This window comes from Camelus bactrianus, chromosome 2 (genome assembly GCF_048773025.1).
Source record: "Camelus bactrianus isolate YW-2024 breed Bactrian camel chromosome 2, ASM4877302v1, whole genome shotgun sequence".
Taxonomy (NCBI): domain Eukaryota; kingdom Metazoa; phylum Chordata; class Mammalia; order Artiodactyla; family Camelidae; genus Camelus; species Camelus bactrianus.
In genome coordinates this window covers 98,408,189-98,434,060 of record NC_133540.1, presented here as the reverse complement: position 1 = coordinate 98,434,060, position 25,872 = coordinate 98,408,189, and the positions used below count along the sequence as shown (strand labels likewise).

General features: G+C 34.2%; 1 protein-coding gene across 19 annotated transcripts in view; it reads right to left on the bottom strand.

Moving 5' to 3' along the window:
* The window catches only part of CLOCK (clock circadian regulator), a 114,361-nt gene that overhangs the window by 52,201 nt on the left and 36,288 nt on the right, over nt 1–25,872 (bottom strand). For 18 of the 19 annotated variants that reach the window (XM_074347500.1, XM_074347564.1, XM_074347599.1 and 15 more), the window contains 3 exons: nt 13,338–13,429; nt 3,940–4,029; nt 2,062–2,121 (listed from right to left, as the gene is read on the bottom strand). In XM_074347500.1, the coding sequence (XP_074203601.1) occupies nt 2,062–2,121; nt 3,940–3,986 (107 nt within the window). In that variant the 5' untranslated portion in view covers nt 3,987–4,029; nt 13,338–13,429. Of the gene's footprint in view, nt 1–2,061; nt 2,122–3,939; nt 4,030–13,337; nt 13,430–14,117; nt 15,402–25,872 lie in introns of those variants that run through there. The other variant, XM_074347608.1, reaches the window with a different exon arrangement.

Sequence of the window (25,872 nt, the reverse complement as noted above, 5' to 3'; positions counted from 1 at the left end):
ACTAAGACCTCTAGAGGTAAGTAAATACAATTATTTACAGGGCAATTAATCATTCTATAATATTTCTAATTATCTGCTTTGTGAAGTTGTATTTCAGAATTCAATTTTTGTTTAAGCAAAGTATAATACTTTCCCCAAAGGTCAGAGGATAATTCTACTAATGTAATTTAACTTTACTTCAATAAAGAAGAAGCATGTATTCTATATTAGCACTGTGAAAAAATACAACTGTTCAAATCTCTTAAGAAACATAACACAAATGAACTGACTCCCTCACCAAGCATTGAGTGCTTTGTTATAATGACAGAGACTGTGCTAATAAGGGCGGGAAATAACTGGGGAATGATAAGCCGTTTCAAGAAATTCATCTAACTCCTATGGAAACTCCTAAGTGTGCCGAATTGAGTCATGGAGCCTGAGTGAGAAAGGGATGACAGTTGGGGTGAGTAGGACATTTTAGACATAGTAACCTTGTACAAAAACAAAAACCTATCACAAGTAGCTCGGCATGGCTAAGTGGCTCGTGTACAGGCTTTCTGTGCCCAATTATGTTGGAGTTAGGCTGTGGATGGGGAGCAAGTGGGGCAGTACTGAAAAAAATTATGAAATTTTTATGCTATGAAAAAGGATTTTAGTTTAATCCTGAAAGATATGGGAAGGCACTGAAAGGTTTTAAGCAAAGAAATGACATGAAGAGAATTGCTTGTTCATCAGACCATTTCAGCATTAGAGTAATGAAAGGACCAGTGCTTGGCAAAACAAATTCATTTAACAAATACTACTGAAAACTTACTGTATGCCGAACAAGACCAAATGGTCAGATGACCATTTAGGAGGCAACTGCAATATCCTAGCCTATAAACCATGGCAGTGGCAGTGTTAACAAAGCAGTGTGGATCTGAGGGTTAACAGGCATAACTCAGCAATTCTAGGGAAATTGGTTTAGAGTGGGGAAGCAAAAGAGAAATCAAAGGATTCCCAAGTTACTGATAATGCTGTTTATCAATAAGTGAAATATAACATGAGATACTGATTTTGGTGGATAAATAGTGTGGGGGGAGTTTAGAAATCATGAAATTGCCTGTTGGATGTTTTAAAGAACTTATACCAGAGGAAGTTAGACATAATGGGTCTAATTATATTTCTCTAGAAAGGAGTAAGTAGAAAACAGGTATCTCAGAATTAGTATATATGAAACATCTGAAGACATGGGCGGGGTTAAAATTTAGAGCTGTTATTTGTTGTGTATTTATATGTTAGGCACTACTGAAAACATTATGAAATCTAATTCCTATGAGATAGACTTCATTATTATTTTTCATTTTATAGGTGTGACAACTCAGCCATAAAAAAGAGTATGTCCAGGATCATATAGCTTCCATGAAGCAACAATTCAAAATAGGTATTTTGGCTCCATGATAAGAAATTTATAGAAATCAAATATCACTGCCAACTCTACCACTGGATCACACCCATTAAAGTAACTTTACTTCATACTACATTCAGGTTGGAAGTACTTAGCCCTTGTGATGAACTCAATGACAACAGGCCACAGAGTCTGGCCACATCCATGAGTCTATACAATATATATATGAGTGCATAGAGATATAAATAGGAAAGAGACAAGTATTTTTACAGAAGAACTTCAAATATGTGTAGATATCCCCTCCTATGGGAGGTGAAGCTTAATTCTCCCATCCCTATTCCAAAGGTGGGCTATACTAAACAAACTGCTTCCAAAGAACAGTGTAGGTTAAGGAAAAAACAGGAACTACAATGGTGAATCTAGGCAAACCTGCCTTAGACAAGTGGTGAAGCCTAACATCACCAGTGATGTCACATAAACTTTATGTACCACAATATGTGGGGAGAAGGGCACTTCTAGAGGATAATTTTATTCAATTTATAAATGTCATACAAATATTCTAAGCTCCTTCACACTGCGAACATATCTAACTTCTTAACGCAGATAGCTTCTAGATATCACTGATTTACCATTTTTTACTATTACATTTAATTATTATTCATTTATTTACTGTTTTACATCTTAAGTTGAACTACCTTTTTGCTTTGTCCTTGTCATCTTCTTCCACCAATCCATCAAAAATACTACCATCATCTCTAAAAGAAAAAGAAAGTCGACAGAGAAAGAGCAGACTCACTAAGGAACAGCAATAACTGAAACATGTGACTCAAATCAGTTCTATCCTAGCATTTTTGTAGAGTTAACAGATTGCATAAATTCAAACTCAATAATTATTAATGTGTTTTCTGATATATATATGGACAATTAAATTTAACTATGTCTTACATTTTTTAAAGTCTATTATAGAATGTACAACATCAAGAGTAAACCCTAATGTAAACTAAGGACTTTGGTTAATAATAATGTGTCCATGTTGGTTCATCGTTTGTACCAAATATGCCACACTGATGAGGGATGCTGAGGGTAGGGGTGTATATGTGTGGAGGGCTACATACAAAATCTGTACTTTCTGCTCAATTCTGCTATGACCCTGAAACTACTCTAAAAAATAAAGTTTATTAATAAAAAAAAATATGGAAACACATGTTTCAGAAAATGCAAATTAAGGCCGCAATGAGGAAAAAAAAAAAAACACAGGGCAGGCAATTCATACTGGTTTTAAAACATGCCTTTGATAAGTACGTATAGAAATAGAGCCGGGGCTGAAGGGATGAAGAATAGCGTAGCTGCTATTGGGTTTTTGCAGGTGATGTAAATGTTTTAGACTTAGAGTGGGGATGCTTGACCATCTTTGTAAATTTACTAAAATGACTGAATTGTACATTTTGAAAGAGTGAATTTTATGGCACATGAATTATATCTCAAAAAAAAAAACTGTCCAGGAAAAATACTACAAGGGAATAAACTAAAATGATAATCATTAAAATAAATAAATAAAGTCTATCATAATAAACAAGAATTTAATTTAATCAGAAGGTAAATATCTTGCTCCAAACTATTTACGTCATAGAAAAGGGAAGAAAGCTGCCCCTAGATGTCAAAAGTCACTTCTGCACCCAACTCTAGCTACAAAACTCTTAAAGAATCTCCTGTGGAAGAGTCACACAGTATGCTATAATAAAAGCATAGGAACTCTAGTGTCAGACAGACCAACATAGGTCATAATTCCAGCTCATTACTTACTATGTGACCTTAAACAAGTTATTTAACCTCTCTGACCTAGTTTCCTCATCTGTAAAATCTCATGGAATTACTGTGAAGTTAAATGAAGTAAGACATAAAACAATATTCTGCACATTAGTTGTCAAAGAATAGGTGTTTTTTAAAAATGTTACTATATTTTAACAAATTTAAGATACCACTGACTATAAGACTTATTTTATGTGGCATTAAGAAAGAAAAAAATGCTACCAATTAAACAATGATAAGCCAACTGTTAAGATGAGTCTCAATGTCAGATGTTAAAATGTAAAAAAAATTAAAAATAAAGTTTTAAAATCAAATAAACAAGGAAGTCTATCCTTTTTCCAAGAGTAAGAGTTAAAGATTATAATTTCAACTAATGAAATCCTAATTAGTTACCTCTTAGCAGTCAAATGCTAAGATGCTTAAAGGGCTGAGGTTAGCACCAACAGATAAGGAGACAGATGATTCCAGAAAGTGCCAAGGAAATTATCTGCAAATGTCTTAACTTCTTTCAGAGCAGTTCAGACTAAATCATTCAAAATTATAACTCAAGATTCATTTAGAACACAAGTTGCACACTGTTTATTTGGCTCTAGATAAAATACCGTACTTACTATCATGCAGTATTTGCTCAGTACAGAAGGTGAATGTAATAGTAATTATAGCTAAGCATAAAATTCCTTTTATCAGTTTGATATAGACCATTACTCTGTGAATTTTTAAAATAGTTTTATATAATTCAAGATAAAGAGTCTCTAAAAACATACCTGTCAACAAGTGAGCTCATTTTACTACAGCTTACGGTAAACAACATAACATACTACGTTTTCGTCTTGTGGTAGACATTTGTACTTCTCCTTGGGTAGAAAGAAAGATAAATCATCATTGGTTTCTAAAAAACTTATTTCTACACACACAGTAAACTTGAGAAACACTATATGTTATCCTAGAGATTTCAAAATGTTTTTGTTTGTACCAAAGGGTGGAATATTATTTTCAAGCAAATATCCTTAGTTGATGCACATTTAAGGCTTTTTTTTCCTTCTAAAAAAGGATTTTACAGGGGGAAAAAATGAAGCTCATAATTCATTTTCTTTCTAAAACAAAATGATCAAAATTTAAAAGCCACTATTAATGTTCAGTATATATTAGACTATACAACTATAAATAGGTTGTAATAACACCATCCAATGGGCAATAAACATTTGTTGAAAGCCTGTTTTCTGTTAAACAGTACAGTTAGCTTTGGAAATACAAGGATGAAAGACACAGTCATGGTTGGCAAAAATCTGCATTGAATAGGGAGATACTAAATAATTATAATTAAGGAATAAAGAAAGCATATGGGGGGAGTCGGGGAAATATTCTTGATTATTTCTAGATTCTTGATACTGAACAAGGCAGTCTAGATTCTTGTTACTGAAAATGTGGTCCAGAGACCATCAGCATCATGTGACAGCTTGTTAAAATACAGAATCTTGGGCCCAACCTTAAGTCCTACTGAAACAGATCTTCATTATAACAAGGTCTCCACGTGATTTGTATGACAATTTAAGTTCGAGAAATAACAAACTAAAGGACAGGAAGAGGTAATAGTTGAAAGGATTCGAAACTATAAGAATAGCAATTTGCAAAGGCACAGGCCTTTATGAGATGAGAGAGCATCCTATTTGAGAACTTAAGAGGCTTAGCATTTTCTTTAGAGAAAAATCTAGGCATATCACAACTGGAAGTTTTAATTACTAGAGCATGAAGTGAGAGAGAGTAGGAGTGGTAGAGGGGTGGAAGCAAGTCAAGAAGAGCCTTACTATAAAGGGTCTCATACTAACATTGAAGGAATTAAAATTTACTGCTTTAAAACTGAATCATAAGCCTAAAATTTCTCTCTCTATATTCTATGTAGTTCTAAAGTATAAGGCAGGTTTTATCCATGATACTTATATTTTATAGTCATTAATTAAATACTGAATAATCACCTTACTTCTAATAAATATCCTAACAGTCTGAGGCATTAAGAAATTCTACTTTATTATATTTTTCATTTAAAATTAAGAAAATAGTGTAAATTAATGTGTATCTCTAACTAAACCAGAAAAGATTAAAGGGCATGAGATTCTAAAATATTCTATCATTGTTTTCAAATGTACATTTATGAGAATAAGAGAGAATAACCCTTGATAAATGATGCTGCACTGCCTATGCGGTTATGGCTGCAGAAATGGGACTGTAAAGGGCTAAGAAGTCTTAAAAGATAATGAGTGGGGGAGTCAGAGTTAAAAATAAAAATAACTAGCTCCAGGATAAAACAATGATTTTAAGTGTCTGGGTCAACATCAGCAGATGGAATACAAAATTACAGAATTTTAGAGAATAGATTTTAAAGATCACCTCTGGTCCAACAGACATACTTATTTTATCATGGTAATAACAGAGGCTGGTTCTATCATCAGAACAAAAAGAACAGTGCAAAGGTAACACAGCCAATTTAGACGAATTTAAAAAGAACCGTTTCAGTTTAAACTTAAAAGACCAGATCTGAGACTTACATAGCAACAAGTATATGCTTGTTTAATTACCAAAAGGTAGAACAGGGCAAACAACGGGGGAAAAAAGGACCCTAAAAACCAGGGCTTAAGACTATATAAACAGGAGCCATGCTAATTATAAGGGAAATAAATCCAAAATGCTTTAGGAAGACAGACTGGTAAGCATTAGGCTGTTTTAATATTGTTGTTAACAATATTTTTCCAAATACTATTTGTTGTCTAGCTAACTGAATAATGTAAAACTACATCTCTAAAAGTCTAGTCCAAGAGTCCCAGATCTTTTCTCTACTTTCCCAGACAATTGACAGACATGCTATATTTAAGGGAAGATAAGGGAAGAAGTGAAGTAGGCCCAAATAAGCACTCTAGAGCAATTGTTACAAGATTCCTCTTGACTTCTTTAAATGGTGTTGAATTAACTTTAACAAAACAAAGCGGTAATGGGGGAGCACCCAAAAGGTCTTGTGTGGGGACTACCCTAGGACTGATGCTTTCAGTACAAAAAGACTAGTAGGCAGAGTCATAATTGCTCTTGCTATGGATTCTAAGGATTCATTTTTAGAAGACATGAAATGTCCCTACACGCAGCAAGGAATTTCAAATAGATGGTGTAATATAGATTAAATATTATTATTAAAAGCCTTTTTTCTTTTTTTTCCTGAAGTATAGTCAGTTTACAATGTTGTGTCAATAAAGCCTTTTTTCTTAAATATTGACATTAATAGGCCAGTGTGGTATGCAATAATGACTTTGAGAGGATCAGTTATAGTCATTGGAATACAAAGATCACAAATCATAAAGGATCAAGTTACAGTTACGAATCAAATGCTCCTTTATATAAGAAACTTGAGCTCAGAATCATTCAGTGATATGACTTCCCAGCTGAGTAAGTACCACGATACTATTTTATCACAGTGATGGTCAAGAACGGCATATGTTTTTTACAAATATTTTAAAAGCCATTTAAAAAAATTATCAAATGGGAAGGTATTAATAACAAACTCTGTAAGCAATTCAAACTTTGCCAAATATGGAAGCAGATATGTTTTAAATTCAGCATGCAACATTACACATAATTAACAGAAAATCTCAGTGCCTGGCATTCCATCTTTGGAAAAGAACTCATGTATAAAATAACACATTCTGCATTAAAAATAAACTATGCAGTATCTAATGACATGATACTACTTGTCCTCTGAATCCCATCTGCTGTCACCTCTCAAGGCTTTCCACTTCTACAACACTAATTTCTCCCTCTATAACTGGATTATTCTGATCAACATCTTAGTATTTTACCTTAAAAAAACAAAGCACAAACAAAACCCCCCTGACTCACCATCCCCCTTCAGGTACTGCCTTCCTTTTCTGCCTGCTTTTACAGAGAAACAACTTACCAGAGTTGTATACAGCTGGTGTTTCAACATCTTTAATTCCACTCTCTTATTTTTAAATTTAGTGTTTATTTTCACAAATGTATCCTTGTTCAAAGTTTCAAGTGTCCAAACAGACTTATGAGACTTTTTAAAAAATCAGAAGTCCTCTGATCCCCATTGCCTATTTCCAACCACTTTCATCTCTTTAACTGTCTCCTTGGGTAGTTAACTCTCTAATAACTTCTACTTTGTTACTTCTTGATTCTTTCTGTTTTAGGTAGGGTGCCTCCTACACATTCCCAATTTATTCGAGTTTTCCCAATGTAAGCAAGCAATAATTACATTGCTTGCTTTTGCCCTCAAAAGTGTCTTTGTTTTTTAGGTTTTATCTATTGAACTTCACTATGAAAAATAATAATATAGCTTTAACTCCCCTATCCTTACCTCATACATATGCCTACTTGCCCAGATTCCCAACACCGTGATTTTTGGCTAGGTGGTTATACTCAGAATTAACATTATTATGATTCTGTAAATGCAATTAACAGCTGAGCCATATAGTATACTAATTACTTTTCTTTTCTAGTTTTCCCTAGAGTTAATCATTGTTTTATTATTTACCTAGTTTTCTACATACTTATCACCAATTCAGCCCCAAACTCTTCTCTGTCTAAATCTACTCTTGATATCTTCAAACCTATTACAAATTCTACCAATTTACTCTTCTCACAGATATTTCTCTTGGTACCTTCTGACCAATTCCTACTGGGACTGGATGGCTGTAACTGGTAATCGTAGGATCATTCTTCACTATCATCCTAGTGATTTCCTGGGTCTCTACTTAACTTGCATTTCCTGTTTTTCCTATTCTATCGGTTCATTTTTGTAGTTTACTTCTTTTTTGTTGAGTTCCTCCTACAATAACTGCCCAAGAAAGGAAACACAGCAGATAAAATTTTTCTGTGTCATCACAAGTCTACAACCGTCATTAATCTTTAATCAACAGTTTAGCTAGATATTGAATACTGAGTTGGAAATAATTTTTCCTTAAGAATTTTTTTAAAGGCTTCCCTATCTTCGAGTTTCCAGTGTGGGATCAAGAAGTCCAAAGCCATGCTGATTACTGATCCTTTATATGTGACCTCCTATTTTTCTTATTTTGGAAGCTCCACTGTGTTCTAAAATTAAACAATAATATGCCCTATTTTGGACTAATCTTCATATTTGTATTGGTCATTCTATGGGCTCTTTCTACTTGGAAATTTGTGTCCTCTAATTTCTGGACAGTTTTGTTGAATCGTTCTCTATTCCCTATTTCTCCCCTCTAATTACTCTATTCTCTTTTTCTGGAACTCGTATTATTTGAACACTGAAGATCCTGACAATTGCTCCAATTTTCTTATTTCTTCTCTCCAATTTTCTCTTTGCTTCACTTTCAATATATCAATACTATTTTTGAGCCCTTCCATTGAGTTTTCCATTTCTAATTTCATTTTTTATTGTTTCTCCTTTATATTTCACAGCTTTAGCATGTCCTCTTACCTTTCTGAAACTATTAAATGACAGTTATGTGTTTCTCTCAATTCTTACCTACTGAGTTGGTCTCCATTTCCCCTAACTTGGTATTTTCTTTTTTGGTTTGGTCTTTGACTCTCACAAAAGAGGCATTCCTAAAATGTCTAGTGATCTTTGGTCACAGGCCCATATTTAAGGGTAGGATACTGTGAACTTTGTTGTAGCAATACCAGGTTGGAATATTTCTTTGGGGAAATTCTTAATGTTGTTATCTTCAGACCATTTCTCTAGGTTGGTTTTAATTCCTAGAGAAGACTCTTCTAAACTGTTCACTGAAAATTACAAAAATCTGATTAGCCTAGAATCTTAATCCCTTATTTTTAATATAGTACCCACATTTTCAACTATGTTTGGTGCCCTCTATTTTGTCCTTGCTAGAAAATAAATCTCTAGCCCTCTGCTAAGAAAGGCAAGAGGGATAGTTGCCTGGGTTTCCAAAGTCAGGGAAAGGATTTATGGAGCAGAATAACCTTATAAACAGATTTTCAACAAATCATCCTGTTTTTAGTCCCACCCTCACTCTTATTTGCAGAAGTAAAGAATACATTCAACTCCTGAACATTTTAGAGGCCCTACAGTAACACAAAGTTTGTTTCTGAACATTCCCACAGTGGGCCTGGGATTCTAGGGTCTATAAGACAGTTACCACACTTCCTTTGGCTTTTCAGGATCCAAAATTTTGTTGCAATTATTTCCTCTCCCATTCTCTGCTCGTTCAGAAAAATCCTTTAGCATTAATACAGTTTCGAGAGAAAATGGAAGTTAACTGTATTTTTTGCCATCTTTAATCGAACTTTTTCATTCTCACTTCATCAGTTTTAATCAGGCTTTCATCCTCACCAACTCCCACTGAGACTGCTCACTTTTTTTTTTGGAGGGTGGGGGAAGGATGTAGAGAAAACCAGCACTTTTGTATATTTATTGCTGATGACACTGAGAAAGTCAGCTAGCAGTACCTGCCAGAACTTACAGTACATATACTGCTCACTCTTTACTACAGTTATCAATGACATTCATGCTGACAAACAGCTGCTTTACTCTACTCTCAGTAACGTGGGATATAAATGACTATTTATGCATTTATTACTTTTCTTTTCCTGGCTTCTGTGACACAACACTTTCCTACTTTTCTATCCATCTCACTAGCTGCTCCTTCTCTGATTAGTACTGGTATGTCCTTGAGGAATGGCCCGGCAGCCAGTAAGACTGAAAGCCACCCTCACCTACCAAAGCACACACAGTAGTCAGCCCCATCACATCAGAAAAGCCACAAAGGGGACACTACTAGAATATATGGCTCTGGTGACCAGACGCAAGTGTGCTACTGGGCCGCACAGGACTTCTAAATAAGGTGACTTTTCCAAGATTGGGAAACATAACTGACATACATAGTATATAAAAATAAACACAGAAAATCAGGCAAAATGAGGAGATAGGGGAGTATGTTCTAAACTACAGAACAAGAAAAAAAGGCAGAAAAAGAGCTAAGTTTAACTAGAGATAAGCAATCTCCCTGATAAAGAGTTCAAGGTAATGACCATAAAAAATGTTCAAAGAACTCAGGAGAAGAATGAACAAAGGCAGAAGTTTAACAAAGAGTTAGAAAATATAGAGAAGAATAAAAAGAGTTGAAGAACACAAAAACTGAAATAAGAAATACTGCAGAAGAAACCAACAGTAAATTAGATGATACAGAGAAATAGACCACTGAACTGGAAGACAGAGTAGTGGAAATCATCCAAGCTAAAGAGAAAAAGAAGAATTTTTTTTTTTTAAATGAGATGCCTTAAGACACCTTTGGAACATCAAGCATACTAACATTCAAATTATAGGAGTCCAAGAAAGGTGAGAGACAGAGGAAGTGGCAGAGAACTTATCTGAAAAAATAAACCTGAAAACTTCCCTAACCTGGGAAAGATCCATGTCCTGGCCGAGGAAGCACAAAGAGTTCCAAACAAGATCAACTCAAAAAAGTCCACATCAAGAAACACTGTAACTAAAATGGCAAAAATTAAAGATACAGAATCTTTAAAAAAAAAAAAAAAAAGGCAAGAGAAAGCAACTAGTTAAGTACAAGGGAGCTCTCAGCAGATATTTTGAAGGCCAGAGGGGAGTTTCAAGATATATTCAAAGTGATGAAAGGAAAAACCGACAACCAAAAGTAGTCAACTTGACAAGGCTATCTTTCAGATTTCAAGGAGAGATAAAGGGTTTTACAGACAAGCAAAAGTTAAAAGAGTTCAGCACCACTAAACTGGCTTTACAAGAAATGTTAAAGGAAAGTCTCTAAGTGGAAAAGAATACCATAACCAGAAATACAAAAATTCCAAAAAAAAAAAAAAAAAAAAACCAACTCACTGGTAAAGGAAAACATACAGTAAAGATAGTAGCTAGGAGGAAGACTGAAAAGCAAAAGTAGTAAAATCATCTACATCCACAAAAAGTAGTTAAGGAACACACAAAACAAAAAGATGTAAAATATGCTGTCAAAACCATTAAACACTGTGGGGGTGGCAAGTAAAAATGCAGGTTTGTTACACTGCATTCAAACCAACTTAAAATAATCTCATACACACACACAAAGTTATATGTAAATCTCATGGTAACCAATACTCAAAAATCTTTAATAGATACATACACAAAGAAAAGAAAGGAATTCAAATAAATATAACATTAGAGATAGAAATCAAATCACAAACGAAGTGAGCAGCAGATGAAAGGAACAACCAAAAAAAAAAAAAAAAAAAAAAAAAACCAAAGCAAAAAAATAAATAAATAAATAACCTAGAAAAACAACCAAAAAACACTTAATGAAGTGGCCAGAAGTACATATCCAACAATAATTACTTTAAAAGTAAATGAACTATGAATAACTGAAAAATTGTGCTGAACACTGGAATTTGACACAACATTGTAAAATGATTATAAATCAATAAAAAATGTTAAAAAAAAAAAAAAAGTAAATGAACTAAATGCTCCAATCGAAAAACACAAAGTGGCCAAATGGATTAAAAAAAAAAAAAAGACCCAAACATACGCTGCCTACAAAAGACTCATTTCAGAACTAAGACATACAAAGAATGAAAGTGAGGAGAGGGAAAATGCTATTCGATACAAACAGAAACAAAAAGAAAGCTGTATCAACACTTATATCAGACAAAACAGAGTTTAAAATAAAGACTTAACAGGAGAAAAAGAAGGACATTACATAATGATAAAAAGATCAACCCAAGAAAAAAATATAACAACTGTAAATATATACACACCCAACACAGAAGCACTTAAATACATAAGACAAATACTAACAAATATAAAGGGAGAAATTAACAGTAACACAACAGTAGGAGACTTTAACACCCCACTTACATCAATGAACAGATCATCCAAACCCAAAATCAGTAAGGAAATACTGGCTTAAAACAACACTTTAGATCAGATGAACTTAATAGACATATAAAGGATATTCCATTCAAAAGTAGCAGAATACATTCTTTTCAAGTGTACATGGAACATTCTGCAGGATAGATCACATGCTAGGCCACAAAATAAGTTTCAATAAATTTATGAAGACTGAAATCCTATCAAGCATCTTTTCAGACCACAATAGTATGAGACTACAAATCAACTATGAGAAAAAAATGCAAAAAACACAAAGATGTAGAATCTAAACAATATGCTACTAAACTACCAACAGGTCACTGAAGAAATCAAAGAGAAAATTTTAAAAATACCTACAGTATAATACAAAAGAAAATGGAAACACAATGATCCAAAATCTATGGGATGCAGCAAAATCAGCTGCAAGAGGGAAGTTTATAGTGATACAAGTTTACCTCAGGAAACGAGAAAAATCTCAATCTAACCTAATCTCCCAAAGGAACTAGAAAAAGAAGAACAAAGAAAACTCAAAGTTAGTAGAAGGAAAGAAGTAAGAACTCAGAGTAGAAACAAAGGAAATAAAGACTAAAAAACAACACAAAAGACCAATAAAACAAAGATCTGGTTTTCTGAAAAGATAAACAAAACTGATAAACCTTTAGCCAGATTCATCAAGGAAAAAAAAGAGAGAGAGAGAGAGAGACCCCCAAGTAAAATCATAAGTAAAAAAGGGGAAGTTATAAATAACACCACAAAAATACAAAGGATCATAAGAGATTATAACAACTATACACCAATAAAATGAATGACTTAAAAGAAATGGACAAGTTCCTAGAAACATACAATCTCCCAAGACTGAATCAGGAAGAAACAGGAAATATGAAAAGACTGATTATCAGTAATGAAATTGAATCAGCAATTTTAAAAACTCACAACAAAAAGAAGTCCAGGAGCAGACAGCTTCTACAAGCGAATTCTACTAACCACTTAAATAAGTGTTAGTATCTATCCTTCTCAAACTATTTCAAAAAACTGAAGAGGAAGGAATACTTCTGAACTCATTCTATGAAGCCAGCATCACCCTGATAATAAAACAAGACAAAGACACCACAAAAAGAGAAAATTACAGGCTAAAATCACTGATGAAAATAGAAGCAAAATCCTCAACAGGAAAAAATTTTAAATAAAACATTACTCAAATTAGTGTGTCAAAATAGTTTATGGATTTTTTATATATTTTTTCAGGGAATATGTCATTTCAAAGTATATTCCAAGATACAACCCTTTCATTACCTTTTGTATTTTTTGGATCTTTTGAACTGATTCTTCAGAAAACTATAGGTTCAATGTATCCTTCTGTATGGCTGACCATCAGTCTCAGAATTCTGTTTAAACAAGAAAAACAAATTGTTAGATTTATTCAACTTACATAGCCATTTATCATGAAAAAGGTTTTAAAATAATTTTGAAACATAACAAAATTTAGAACTTCATCACAAAAATGCATGTAACAAACGCTAAACTCTACAAATTGTTTCTAAAAGAAAATAACTTAAAAAGTAAACTACAACAATCATAATTCTTACTACAGAAGCTAAAAGAAAGTATAAAGATAAGTGTAACCATAAAAATATGTTAATAAATACACAATATAAAAAGATGTAATTAGTGACAGAGAAAACCAAGTGTGGTGGGGGAGAGAAGTAAAAGAATAGAGTTTTTTGAGTTCAGTTGTTACCAGCTTAAAACAGACCATTACAACTACATAATGTTTTATGTAGACCCATGATAAGCACAAAGAAAACACCTTCAGAGGATACACAAAAGGAAATGAGAAAGGAACCAAAGCATGTCACTATTAAAAAAAAAAAAAAAATCAGTGAAACATAAAGGAAGACAAGAGAAAAAAAGTGACAAAAAGACAAAAACAGTGAACAAAAAAGACAATAGTAACTCCTTCCCTCTCAGTAATGAATTTAAATGCAAATGAATTAAAGTTACCAATCAAAAGACAAACTAGGTAAATGGATTTAAAAACAAGATTCAACTATATGTTATATATAAGAAACTCACGTTAGATTTAAGGACACACACAGACTGAAAGTAGAAGACTAGAAAGATAACCCATGCCAATGATAACCAAGGACGCGAGAGTGGCCACACCTGTATCAGACAAAATAGACTAAGTCATAAACTGTCACAAGAGAGAAAAAGGACATTATATAATAATGAAAGGGTCAAATTAATCAGGGAGATATAGCAATTATAAATACATACACAACCAACATCAAAGCACTCAAAATATTTGTAGCAAACATTGACAGAACTGAACTGAGAAAGAGATAGCAACACAGTATTAGCAGATTTCAATACCCCAGTTTCAACAATGGACAGAACCTCAGACAGAGATCAATAAAGAAACAGATGGCTTGAACAGCACTGTAGACCAATGGACTTAAAATATTCCACCAACAGCACCAGAATACATGTTCTTCTCAAATGCACATGGAACATTCTCCAGGATAGATCATGTTAGGTCACAAAACAAGTCTTATCAAATTTAAGATTGAAATCCTATCAAGTATCTTTTCTGACCACAATAGAATGAAACTAGAAATCAGTAGTACAAGGTAAACTGGAAAATTCACAAACATGGCAATTAAACACTCTTGAAAAATCAACAGGTCAAAGAAGAAATTACAAAATGTCTTGAGACAAACAAAAACATTACACATCAAAGCTTATGGGATGCAGCAAAAACAGTACTAGGAGGGAAGTTTACAGTGGTAACTACTACATTAAAAAAGAAGAGAGATCTCAAATAAAGATCCCAACTTTACATCTCAAGGAACTAGAAAAAGAACAAACTAAGCCCCAAACTAGCAGAAAGAAGGAAATAATAAAGATTAAAGAAGAAACAAAATAGAGAATTAAAAAAAAAATTTAAAAAATGAAAGTTTTCAGCAGAGAACAAGAATATGAAACACTGCAAGCAATACCACAGAAATACAAAGGATCATAATAAACTACCACGAACAATTAAGCACCAACAAATGAGGTAATCTAGAGGAAATAAATTCCTAGATACATACAACCTATCAAGACTGAATCATGAAGAAACAGAAAATCTGAACATACAAGTAACTAATAAGGATATATGAATCAGTAATCAAAAACCTCCCAATAAAGAAAAGCCCAGGGCCAAATATTCAACTGGAGAATTCTACCAAACATTTAAAGAATTAACACCAATCCTTCTCAAGCTTTTCCAAAAAACTGAGGAGAAAGGAATACCTCCAAAGTCATTTTATGAAGCCAACATTACCTTGAGACAAAGCCAGACAGACCCACAAGCAAACATCCCTGATAAATACAGATGCAAAAATTCTCAACAAAATATTAACAAATCAAATATAATAGCACATCAAAGAATCACACACCATGATCAAGTGGAATTTATTCCTGGGACACGATGGCTTGCCATACAAAAATCAGCTAATGTGATAAACCACATGATAAAAATCATATGATTACCTCACAATTAATGTAGAAAAAGCATTTGACATAAATCAACACCCTTTTATGATAAAAACACTAAACAAACGAGGAACAGACAGAAATTTTCTCAAGATAATAAAAGCCATTTATGAAAAGCTCCACAGCTAATATCACACTCAAGAGTGAAAAACTGAAAGTTTTTCCTCTAAGATGAGGAACCAGATAGGGATTTCCACTCTCACTACTTCTATTCAACACCATACTGCAAGTCCTGGCTAGAACAATTAAGCAAAAAGTAAAACGCATTCAAATTGGAAAGTTAGAAGAAAAATTATCTCTGTTCACAGAGGTCATAATCTTATACGTAAGACAGTCTACAAAAAAGTTACAGCTAATAAACATCAAAGTAACAGGACACAAAATCAACATACAAAAATCAGTTGCATTTTTATACACTAACAACAAACACTGAAAAAGAAATTGACAATGCCACTTAAAATAGCATCAAAAGAATAAAACACTTAGGAATAAACTTAACCAAAAAGGCAAAATTTTTGGTATGGAAAGAACTTCAAGACCTATCAATTTTAATTAGAAATGTTCTTTCATTAACAAGGAAATCAGGAATTTTCTTACTATTTTACATTGTAGATGTGGGATATCACTGTAACATTCTTATTTTTAACATTCTTCTAAATCATGAGCTCCTTCAAAGCAGGAATTATACTTTACTTATTCATCTATTACTAGGACTTGTCAAAATATCTGGCAAATACTAAAAACTCAACAAGCATTGTGAATAACTGAATTAACCAAGATCAACCCAACCTTGCCACATCAAAGTTAATACAAAACTTTACACTCAAAAGTTTGCTTCTGACACATCCAATGTCCATTCTAATTTAAAAAAAGAAAAAAAACAGGAATATATTGTATATGTAATATGACAGCAACAAAAAGGGGTTTTTTTTTTTTTTATGGCAACAACAAAATCCTTGGAGATTGAAGGAGTCAAATAAAAACAATAGGTCTAAGTCAAAAACACCAGAGAAACAGGACTGAATTCCTAAACTACACATGAAGTAAAATTCAGAAACCAGATTCTAGTGTCCTACTTGCTTTTAAAGGTACTTTGGGATAGGGTTATTTAGTCAGAATTAAAGCATGTAACAAACTCACTGTGCTGGAGAAGGATTAAGTATAGAAATTAAGATCAGGAGTTTAGAGTCAGAAAAGCATGGGAGAAAATCTTTGGACAATTTACTTATTATCCTAAGCCTCAGAATTCTTACCCAAGGCAGTTGTTGTGAAGACCAAAGGATACAATCCACAAGGATACCAATTATTAACAAAATAAACACAAATGGCATTTCCCTCTTTAAAAACCAAAATTAAATACTTAATTTGCAGTACGAAAACGGGTTATTATTTTTAACAAATAAGGGTTTCCAAAAGATACGCGTTAAAAAGTTAAAACCCAGCCAAAAAGAAAAGAAAAGTATAACTAAATAAGCCATGAAGAAAACAGATTATTAATAAATGTAAAAATTATTCCTGCCTAGAAATCAAAGAAATTCAAGTTAAAACATACTATAGTTAAATATTAGTGATTCCTTAAAAATTCTACTTCATATATTATCACTTAGCAAATATTTACTGAGCACCAACACAAGTGACTAATACTATACTGACTGTAGTTTTCAAATAGTGAAATAGACACAGCCACTACTTTTGAGGCACTTCCCAGAGAAGGCACAAAGTGCTCTGTGGATACACTAGGAGTGACAGAGAAGTTAAGGAAGTCTCCTGGAGAAGTAATACCTAAGCTGAGATCTAAAGGATAAATAAGAGTTCACCAGGCAAAGAGACAGATAAATTTGATCTATGCCAGAAAAACAGTGTATACAAAAGTCTGGAGACATAAGAAGACCTGTGCGTCTAGAGTACTATAAGTGGTTAAGTATTACTAGAGCAAAAACCTAAGGACAGGGGTAGGGTAACAAATGAGAATGAGGTGAGCAGATCATGAAAAGTCACACAAAGGGACCCTCCCCCTACCCATGAAGACATTGAAAGGTTTTAAGCAGGGAAATGGCATTAATAGGTTTGTTCTTTTGAACTATCATTCTGGATACAATATAGAGAATGGAATTGAAGGAGGCAGGACTAGATTTAGGGACTAGTAGGAGTATTATAATGGTTCAGGTAACAGATATAGAGGCAGAGGTTACAGAAAGAAATATAGAAATTTTAATAGATACTAAGATGATTAGACAGAATTTGGTGACTGATGAACAGAAGTCGGAGGCAGGGAGCAGTCAACAGTATTACTCAAATTTTGGTTTGGACACATGTGTCAGTTAGATAGGTAACATAGGAGGAATAAATTAGAGGGGAGTGGGAAGGAATGATGTTGAAAGCAGTAGCTGACATTTTTTGAACATTTACTATGTGCCAGGCATTCTTCAAAGTTTTCTCTCATTTAAGACTCAAAAATCATATTCACCTCTATTATTATGTCCATTTCACAGATGAGGAAAATGAAATACAAAGAGAAGAGGTAAACTGGCCAAGTTCAGCAGTAAACCTGAGATACAAATCCTGACAGCTTAGCTTGAACTATGCTTTTAATCACTCTGTTACAGATACTTCAGAAATACTTTCAATGATGGATTCAGTTTTAGACATGTTGTGTTTAAGATATCTATGGGACATGCAAGGAAAGTGTCCAATAGGCAGTAGGAAGTGTGGGTTTTGGCATTCAGGAAAGAACTGGGTGAAGATGTCAATGGGAGCCATCAACTCAAACATGTAAATTAAAAATAATGATTAGATGGGCTTTTCTAGAAAGAACATACAAAATGAGAAAAAAAAGGCTAAGACTGAAACCAGGTGAAAAATTAGTTATCTTAGAGACAGGTAGAAAATTAGCTAGTAAAATGGGAAGGAGGCAGAGCAAAGAATTTAAAGAAATGGGCTCTACTGAACAGACTGATCACTAAAAATGAAATAGAATCAGCAAAAAACAAAACAACAACAACAAAAAAAAGCCCTCCCTGCAAACAAAAGTCCAGAACCAGATGGCTTCACTGAGGAATTCCACCAAACAACAAAAGGGCAAAAATCACATGATCATCTCAATAAATGCAGAAAAGCATTTCATAAAGTTCAATACCCATTTATGATAAAAACTCTTACCAAGATGGGTACAGAGAGAACATATCTCAACATAACAAAAGCTATTTATGACAAACTCACAGCCAGCATAATACTCAATGCTGAAAAACTGAAAGCCTTTCCACTAAAATCTGGAACAAGACAAGGATGCCCACTCTCACCACTTCTATTCAACACAGTCTTGGAAGTCCTAGCCACAGCAATCAGAAAAAGAAATAAAAGGGATCCAAATTAGAAGAGAAGAGGTTAAATTGTCACTATATGTGGATGACATGATACTATATAGAGAAAACCCTGAAGGCTCCACACAAAAACTACAAGAGTTGATTAAAAAGTTCAGCAACGTTACAGAATACAAGATTAACATACAGAAATCAGTCGCTACACTAACAATGAAATATCAGAATAAGAAGAGTACAGAAACAATCCCTATTAAAATCATATCCAAAACAATAAAATACTTAGGAATAAATCTGACCAAGGAGTTGAAAGACTTATACACAGAGAACTACAAAAATTGACTAAGGAAATTAAAGATGACTTAAAGAAATGGAAAGATATCCTTTGTTCTTGGATTGAAAGAATCAATATGGTTAAAATGGTCATACTGCCCAAGGCAATCTACAGATTTAATATGATCCCTATCAAATTATCCATGACATTTTTCACAGAACTAGAACAAACCATCCTAAAATTTATATGGAATCACAAAAGACCCAGAATTGCCAAAACAACACTGAAGAAAAAGAACAAAGCTGAAGGAATAACCCTCCCAGACTTCAGACAATACTACAGAGCTACAGTAATAAAAACAGTATGGTATTGGCACAAATGAGACATATGGATCAATGGAACAGAACACAGAGCCCAAAAAATAAACTCACAGACCTACAGTCAATTAATCTTTGACAAAAGAGGCAAGAATATACAACAGAGAAAACACAAGTCCTTTCAGCAAGTAGTGCTGGGAAAACCGGACAGCAGCATGTAAATCAATGAAGTTAGAACACTCCCTCACACCATACACAAAAATAAACTCAAAATGGCTTAAAGATTTAAATATAAGCAAGATACTGTAAATCTCTTAGAAGAAAACATACGCAAAACGTCCTCTGACATAAATCTTAGCAATGTTCTCCTAAGGCAGTCTACCCAGGCAACAGAAATAAAAGCAAAAATTAACAATGGAACCTAATTAAACTTACAAGCTTTTGCACAGCAAAGGAAATCATAAGCAAAACAAAAAGACAACCTATGGAATGAGAGAAAATACTTGCAAAAGATGAGACTGGCAAGGGCTTAATTTCTGGAATGTATAAACAGCTCATACAATTTAATAAGAAAAAAGCAAACAACCAAACCAAAAACAGGCAGAAAACCTAAACAAGCAATTCTCCAACGAAGACATACAAATTGCCAATAGGCACATAAAAAAAATGCTCAATACTGCTATGCAAATCAAAACTACAATGAGGTTAATTAACATCTCACAGTCAGAATGGCCATCATTCAAAAGTCCACAAATGATAAATGCCGGAGAGGGTGTGGAGAAAAGGGAATCATCCTACACTGCTGGTGGGAATGTAGTCTGGTGCAGCCATTATGGAAAACAGTATAGAGATTTCTCAATAAACTAAATCAGACTTACCATATGATCCAGCAATCCCACTTTTGGGCATATATCCAGAGGAAACTCTAATTCGAAAAGATACATGCACCCCAATGTTCACAGCAGCACTATTTACAACAGCCAAGGCATGGAACCAATCTAAACGTCCATCGACAGATTACTGTCTGTGGTATATTTACACAATGGACTACTACTCAGCAATAAAAAAAGAATAAAATAATGCCATTGCAGCAATGTGGATGGACCTGGAGATCGTCATTCCAAATGAAGTAAGCCAGAAAGAGAAAGAAAAATACCATGTATCACTCATGTGGGAAAGAAAGAAAGAAAAGAAAGAAAAGAAAGGAAAGAAAGGAAAGAAAGGAAAGAAAGGAAAGAAAGGAAAGAAAGGAAGGAAGGAAGGAAGGAAGGAAGGAAGGAAGGAAGAAAGAAAGAAAGAAAGAAAGAAAGAAAGAAAGAAAGAAAGAAAGAAAGAAAGAAAGAGAAAGAAAGAAAGAAGGGGAAGGAAAGGAAAGGAAAGGAAAGGAAAGGAAAGGAAAGGAAAGGAAAGGAAAGGAAAGGAAAGGAAAGGAAAGGAAAAAAAAGAGGACACTAACAAACTCATCTACAGAACAGAAATAGACTCGCAGACATAGTAAACAATCTTATGGTTACTGGGGGGAAGGATTTGGGTAGGGATAAATTTGGGAGTTTGAGATTTGCAAATGTTAACCCCTATATACAAAAATAAATAAAAAACAAATATATCTGTATAGCACAGGAAACTGGATTCAATATCTTGTAATAACCTTTAATGAAAAAGAATATGAAAACTAATTTATGTATACATACACATGACTGGGACATTAAACTGCACAGCAGAAATTTCACACTGTAACTGACTATACTTCAACTAAAAAAAAAAGAAGAAAGCCAAAAAAAAAAAAAAAAGTAAATTAGGGCTCTCTTTCTGAAAAAAAAGTTTGATAAGAAGTATCATTAACTTGAAATACTTATGTTCTTTGGCCTAGTAATTTCACTTAAAAACAAAAGGAAATAATCAGAGATGTATCCAAAGTTTTATATTCATTACACTGTTATTTAAAATAGTAAAGCTAGATTTAAACATCCAACAGCAGTAACAGGGGCATCAAAATACATCAAACATAAATCCAAATATGCCAAAGTATCAACTCTTGTTATTCCTGAGTAATAATACGAATTTTTTTTCCTTTTTTACTTTTTCTTTAGTACTTTCTAAAATTTCTCCCATAAGCACGTATTATTTTTGAAAATAATAATAATCAGAAAAACTTAACTGCTGCCTTTTTAATTTTTGGTTGTTTTCCATTGTCCAATACTAGAGCCCTGGCTATGCAAAAGAACATAAAATACATGTTATCCACTCCAGAGAACAAGACATGAATAACAAAGAAACATGCTACTGTTACAAAACATGAGTAAGAGGCTATTTTCCTATGTATTTCACATAATTTAAAGAAAATAACTTTTCATTTAATCTAATCATTACTAATTTTAAAACTATTAAAAAGTTAACTCAAGAACCTGGGTTTAAAAAATGCAAATTAAATAAATCCTTTCCTAACCTAATAACCTATTGACCCACTGACCTACTTCGGAATTTAGGTTAGTTAAATCTGATATCACAGGTATTTCTGGGACTGATGGATCTAATAACATTAATTAAAAGTCGTGCTGAAATTGACCAGTATAATACAAAATCCAAGCAACAATCCTTAACTACATTCATCACCATTTATGAAAAATTCAAATGTACTTCTGCAGATTACTGTTTGTATTATAGTTAAGAAGATAATTATTTCTAAGAGAACAATTTTAACTTGTAAAGAAAGACTGAAATATCTTTAAAATTAATTAATGTATGAGTAAAGGTGAAATTTAACAGCAGTTCTCAATTCAGTAGTGAATGGGAACATTAGCCCTCCTCTATAATGGATATAAAATATTAGCATGATGAAAAACACTCTAGACTCTACAACAATTTCTAAGAACATGAATTAAAAATTGACAGCAAGAACAAGAAACACACCCCAAATCAAAGTCTCATGAACCAGACCTCTTACAACCAAAGAAGATTCTGTTTCAAGACAAACATTAAATGCTAATAAATTCTAGCCTGTCAAATGTTTAGACGTGAGGTATTTTTGAAGCCTTATTAAGTAAACAAAAACTGAAAGATTAATAAGCTCTCTCAGTGGCACACAAGACTATTCCAATGATTCAACTAATGTATTTCTTCAAATAATGTCTGAGCTCCCTCTTCATATAATGGACTGATCTGGTCCACACAATACATGAGCACCGTAATCCTTTCTTGAGATGAGACTGAGGCCTGAGCCTGTCCTCAGCCTCAAATGAGCCCTACAGAAGATCTGAAGGTGCAAGGACAGCCCAAGCCTAGGTCTCAGCATGAACTACACACTGAACCAGGTACCATAACCCTGAATCTGTACACTCTGCACCAGGCCTCACACTAGTATCCACAGCAAAAGAAAGGCAGCCCTGTGGTAATGGGCTGTGGTAATGGCAAAATAATGGCCCCACTTAAAGGACCACGCCCTAACCCCTGAAACCTGCACTATGTTACCTTATATGGCAAAAATGAACTATGCAGATGTGATGAAGTTTAAAGATTTTGAGATGGTAGATTATCCTGGGTTATCTAGATGGTCCAAAGGAATCACATGAGTCTTTAAAAGCAGAGGGTCTTTCCTGGCTGTGGTCGAGAGAGCTGTGAGACAGAACAGTCAGAGACATGCTGTGTTGCTGGTTTTGAAGGTGAAAGAAGGTAGCCACAAGCCAAGGAATATGGGCAGCCTCTAGAAGCTTGAAAACACAAGGAAACATTTTCTTCTGAAGCCTCCAGAAAGGAATGCAGCTCTACTGACACCCTGCTTTTAGCTCAGTGAGATGCACGTGGAACTACTGAGCTGCAGGACTCTAAGATAATAAATTTGTATTGTTTTAAGCCATTAAATTTGTGGTACTTTAATGGCAGCAAAAGAAATTTAATACAGGTCCAAAATCTCTGACTGCTCTTGATAAATCTGCCTTCCTCAAACCCTCTCTCTATGCATATTTAAAATAATCTGAGGGCGGAGGGTGTAGCTCAAGTGGTAGAGCACATGCTTAGCATGTACAAGGTCCTGGGTTCAATTCCCAGTACCTCCTCTAAACATAAATAAATAAATAAACCTAACTACCTCCCCCACAAAATAAAAAAAAAATTATATAAAAAATAAAATAAAATAATCTGCCTAGGAAACCATTAGAATGAATCCCATTATACCCTACTTTCCTTTTGTATCAGTCACCAGGAGGAGCCCAAGACCCCCAGGTCATCTCCCATCACCTAGACTCTTGTCCCTTTATACTTTATATATCCCCACATTAACCCCTTTCCCTTTTCTTTCCCATTTCCAAAATCCTTTAATTGTGTCCTCTGGAACTTACAGTATATTATTAGCAAAATATCCTACTTCTTCAATATTGTTGTTGCATACTCTCTCCACCTTTCCTGCACCAACAGAAAGTTCACTCTTCTCTAAGAGTTCTGCTCTAGCTCCATGCCTTCCAAATGATGACTGGTTTTCTCTCTCACATCTCATATGAGTAGCCCTGGTGTGAGATGGACTTGTTTCTCACTGTCCTGAATTATTCTCCTTTCTCCCCCACTAAACTCCCCAATTTTGAATCTCATGCCTCCAATTAAGCTATTTATCATCTCCTTGTTGTAAGCATTCATAAACCCCCAGAACAAGCCTTCTCATTCCCTGAGGGCTGTTTCTCTCTCCAATACCTCTTTTGTCATTATTTTTGGACTGTGATATCCACAAAAATGATCCTTCGAACATCTTGGCCAATTCCTTGATCTCCTCTCCTCCAACAATCCTGTGCTCACCTCCCACTCATCCCCCTGAAGTTACTCTAGAACTCAGCATTACCAACAATCACATGCCCCTCCATATTCTTAATTTCAAGCACTTTATCCCTCTGTATCTTACATAAGAGCTGGGAGAGCATGTGATCTGCTTGATTTGAATCCATACACACACACCACATACACTAAAAAACATACACATTTTTTTTTCTAACTGGCTGTATAGCTCTAATTTATTTATTTATGTTTATGCTTTTTTTTTTTTTAACCTGTCCTATCCTCCTAATCTTTGCTGGGCCTTCAGTTTCTCATCTCACAGAGCAAGGCAGGTTATCTGAGATGGTCAGGGGATATAAGAGATAGTGTCAGTCTCTGTTGGTCAGGCTGCTCATCATCCTTTATGAAAAATGCTTAATTCTTTTTCATGTTTGTCCAAACTCTAGCCTTCCTTTTTGCCACTGATTCCTTTGTATGTTTAACATACAAATAAGCCATTCCATGAGCCATTCTGTGGCAAAATGCAGTAATAGCTTACAACTCAAATACAGCTAAAGTCAAGCTGATAATAAAAACTTCCTATACTTCCAACTTAACAGCATTTACTAATAGAAGTGCAAAGAATACAAATATTAAAGAACATGTGGAGGGAAACTAAGGCTTCTGAAGATCACTTGCTTTGCTACATTTTAAGACGCTAATTTTCCTTTCTAGCTTCATTCTCTCTCTCCAGCCTCATCTCCCACTCCACCCTCACTGTTTACATACTCCCTACTCTCCAGCCACACTAAATGTGTCACCATTCCTATTAAGTCAAAAATAAAGATCCCTGGTATACAAAGATCTGCCCAACATATTATCAACACAAATGACTTCCTAGTATACAAAACAGAATTGATCTTCCAGGAAATCACACTGTCAATCCCGACAGTGAATCAGGATTCAATTCATCAATTTGTAAAACTCATGTTAGTGAAAAACTTAAACAGAGGTACTGTGTATTAACTTCCTATAGCTGCTATAACAAATCACCACAAACTTAATAGAACGAAGCAGGACAAATTTACTTTCTCCCAGTTCTGTAGGTCAGAGTCCAACACAGGTCTCACTGGGCTAAACTCAAAGTGTCAGCGGGGTTGCATTCCTTTCTGGAAACGTGAGCAGAAAAACCGCTTCTTTGCCTCTACAAGCTTCTAGAGGCTCTGTGCATTCCTTGACTCACGCATGGATCTCCTCCTCAACCTTCAAAGCCAGCAGCAGGCCAAGTCCTTCTCACGTTGCCATCTCTTTCACCTCCCTCTTTCTTTATAAAGACCCTTGTGATTACACTGGGCCCACCCAGATAATCCAAAATAATCTTCCATTATAAATTCAGCTGATTAGTCACCTTCATTCCTCTTTGCCACATAACCTAATACAGTCACAGTTTCTGGGAACTTAGGATGTGGACATCTTCGAAAAGCCGTTATTCTGCCTATCACACACCATGACCCAAGAAGTCTCTTTCGTCAAGACAAAGTATCTTCTGGGGATAAACATTAAATAATTTGATCTATCAACAGATAAAAGATCATATCATCATGCCCATAAGTTTGTAACTTCTGAACTATCTTTTCCTTTTATGT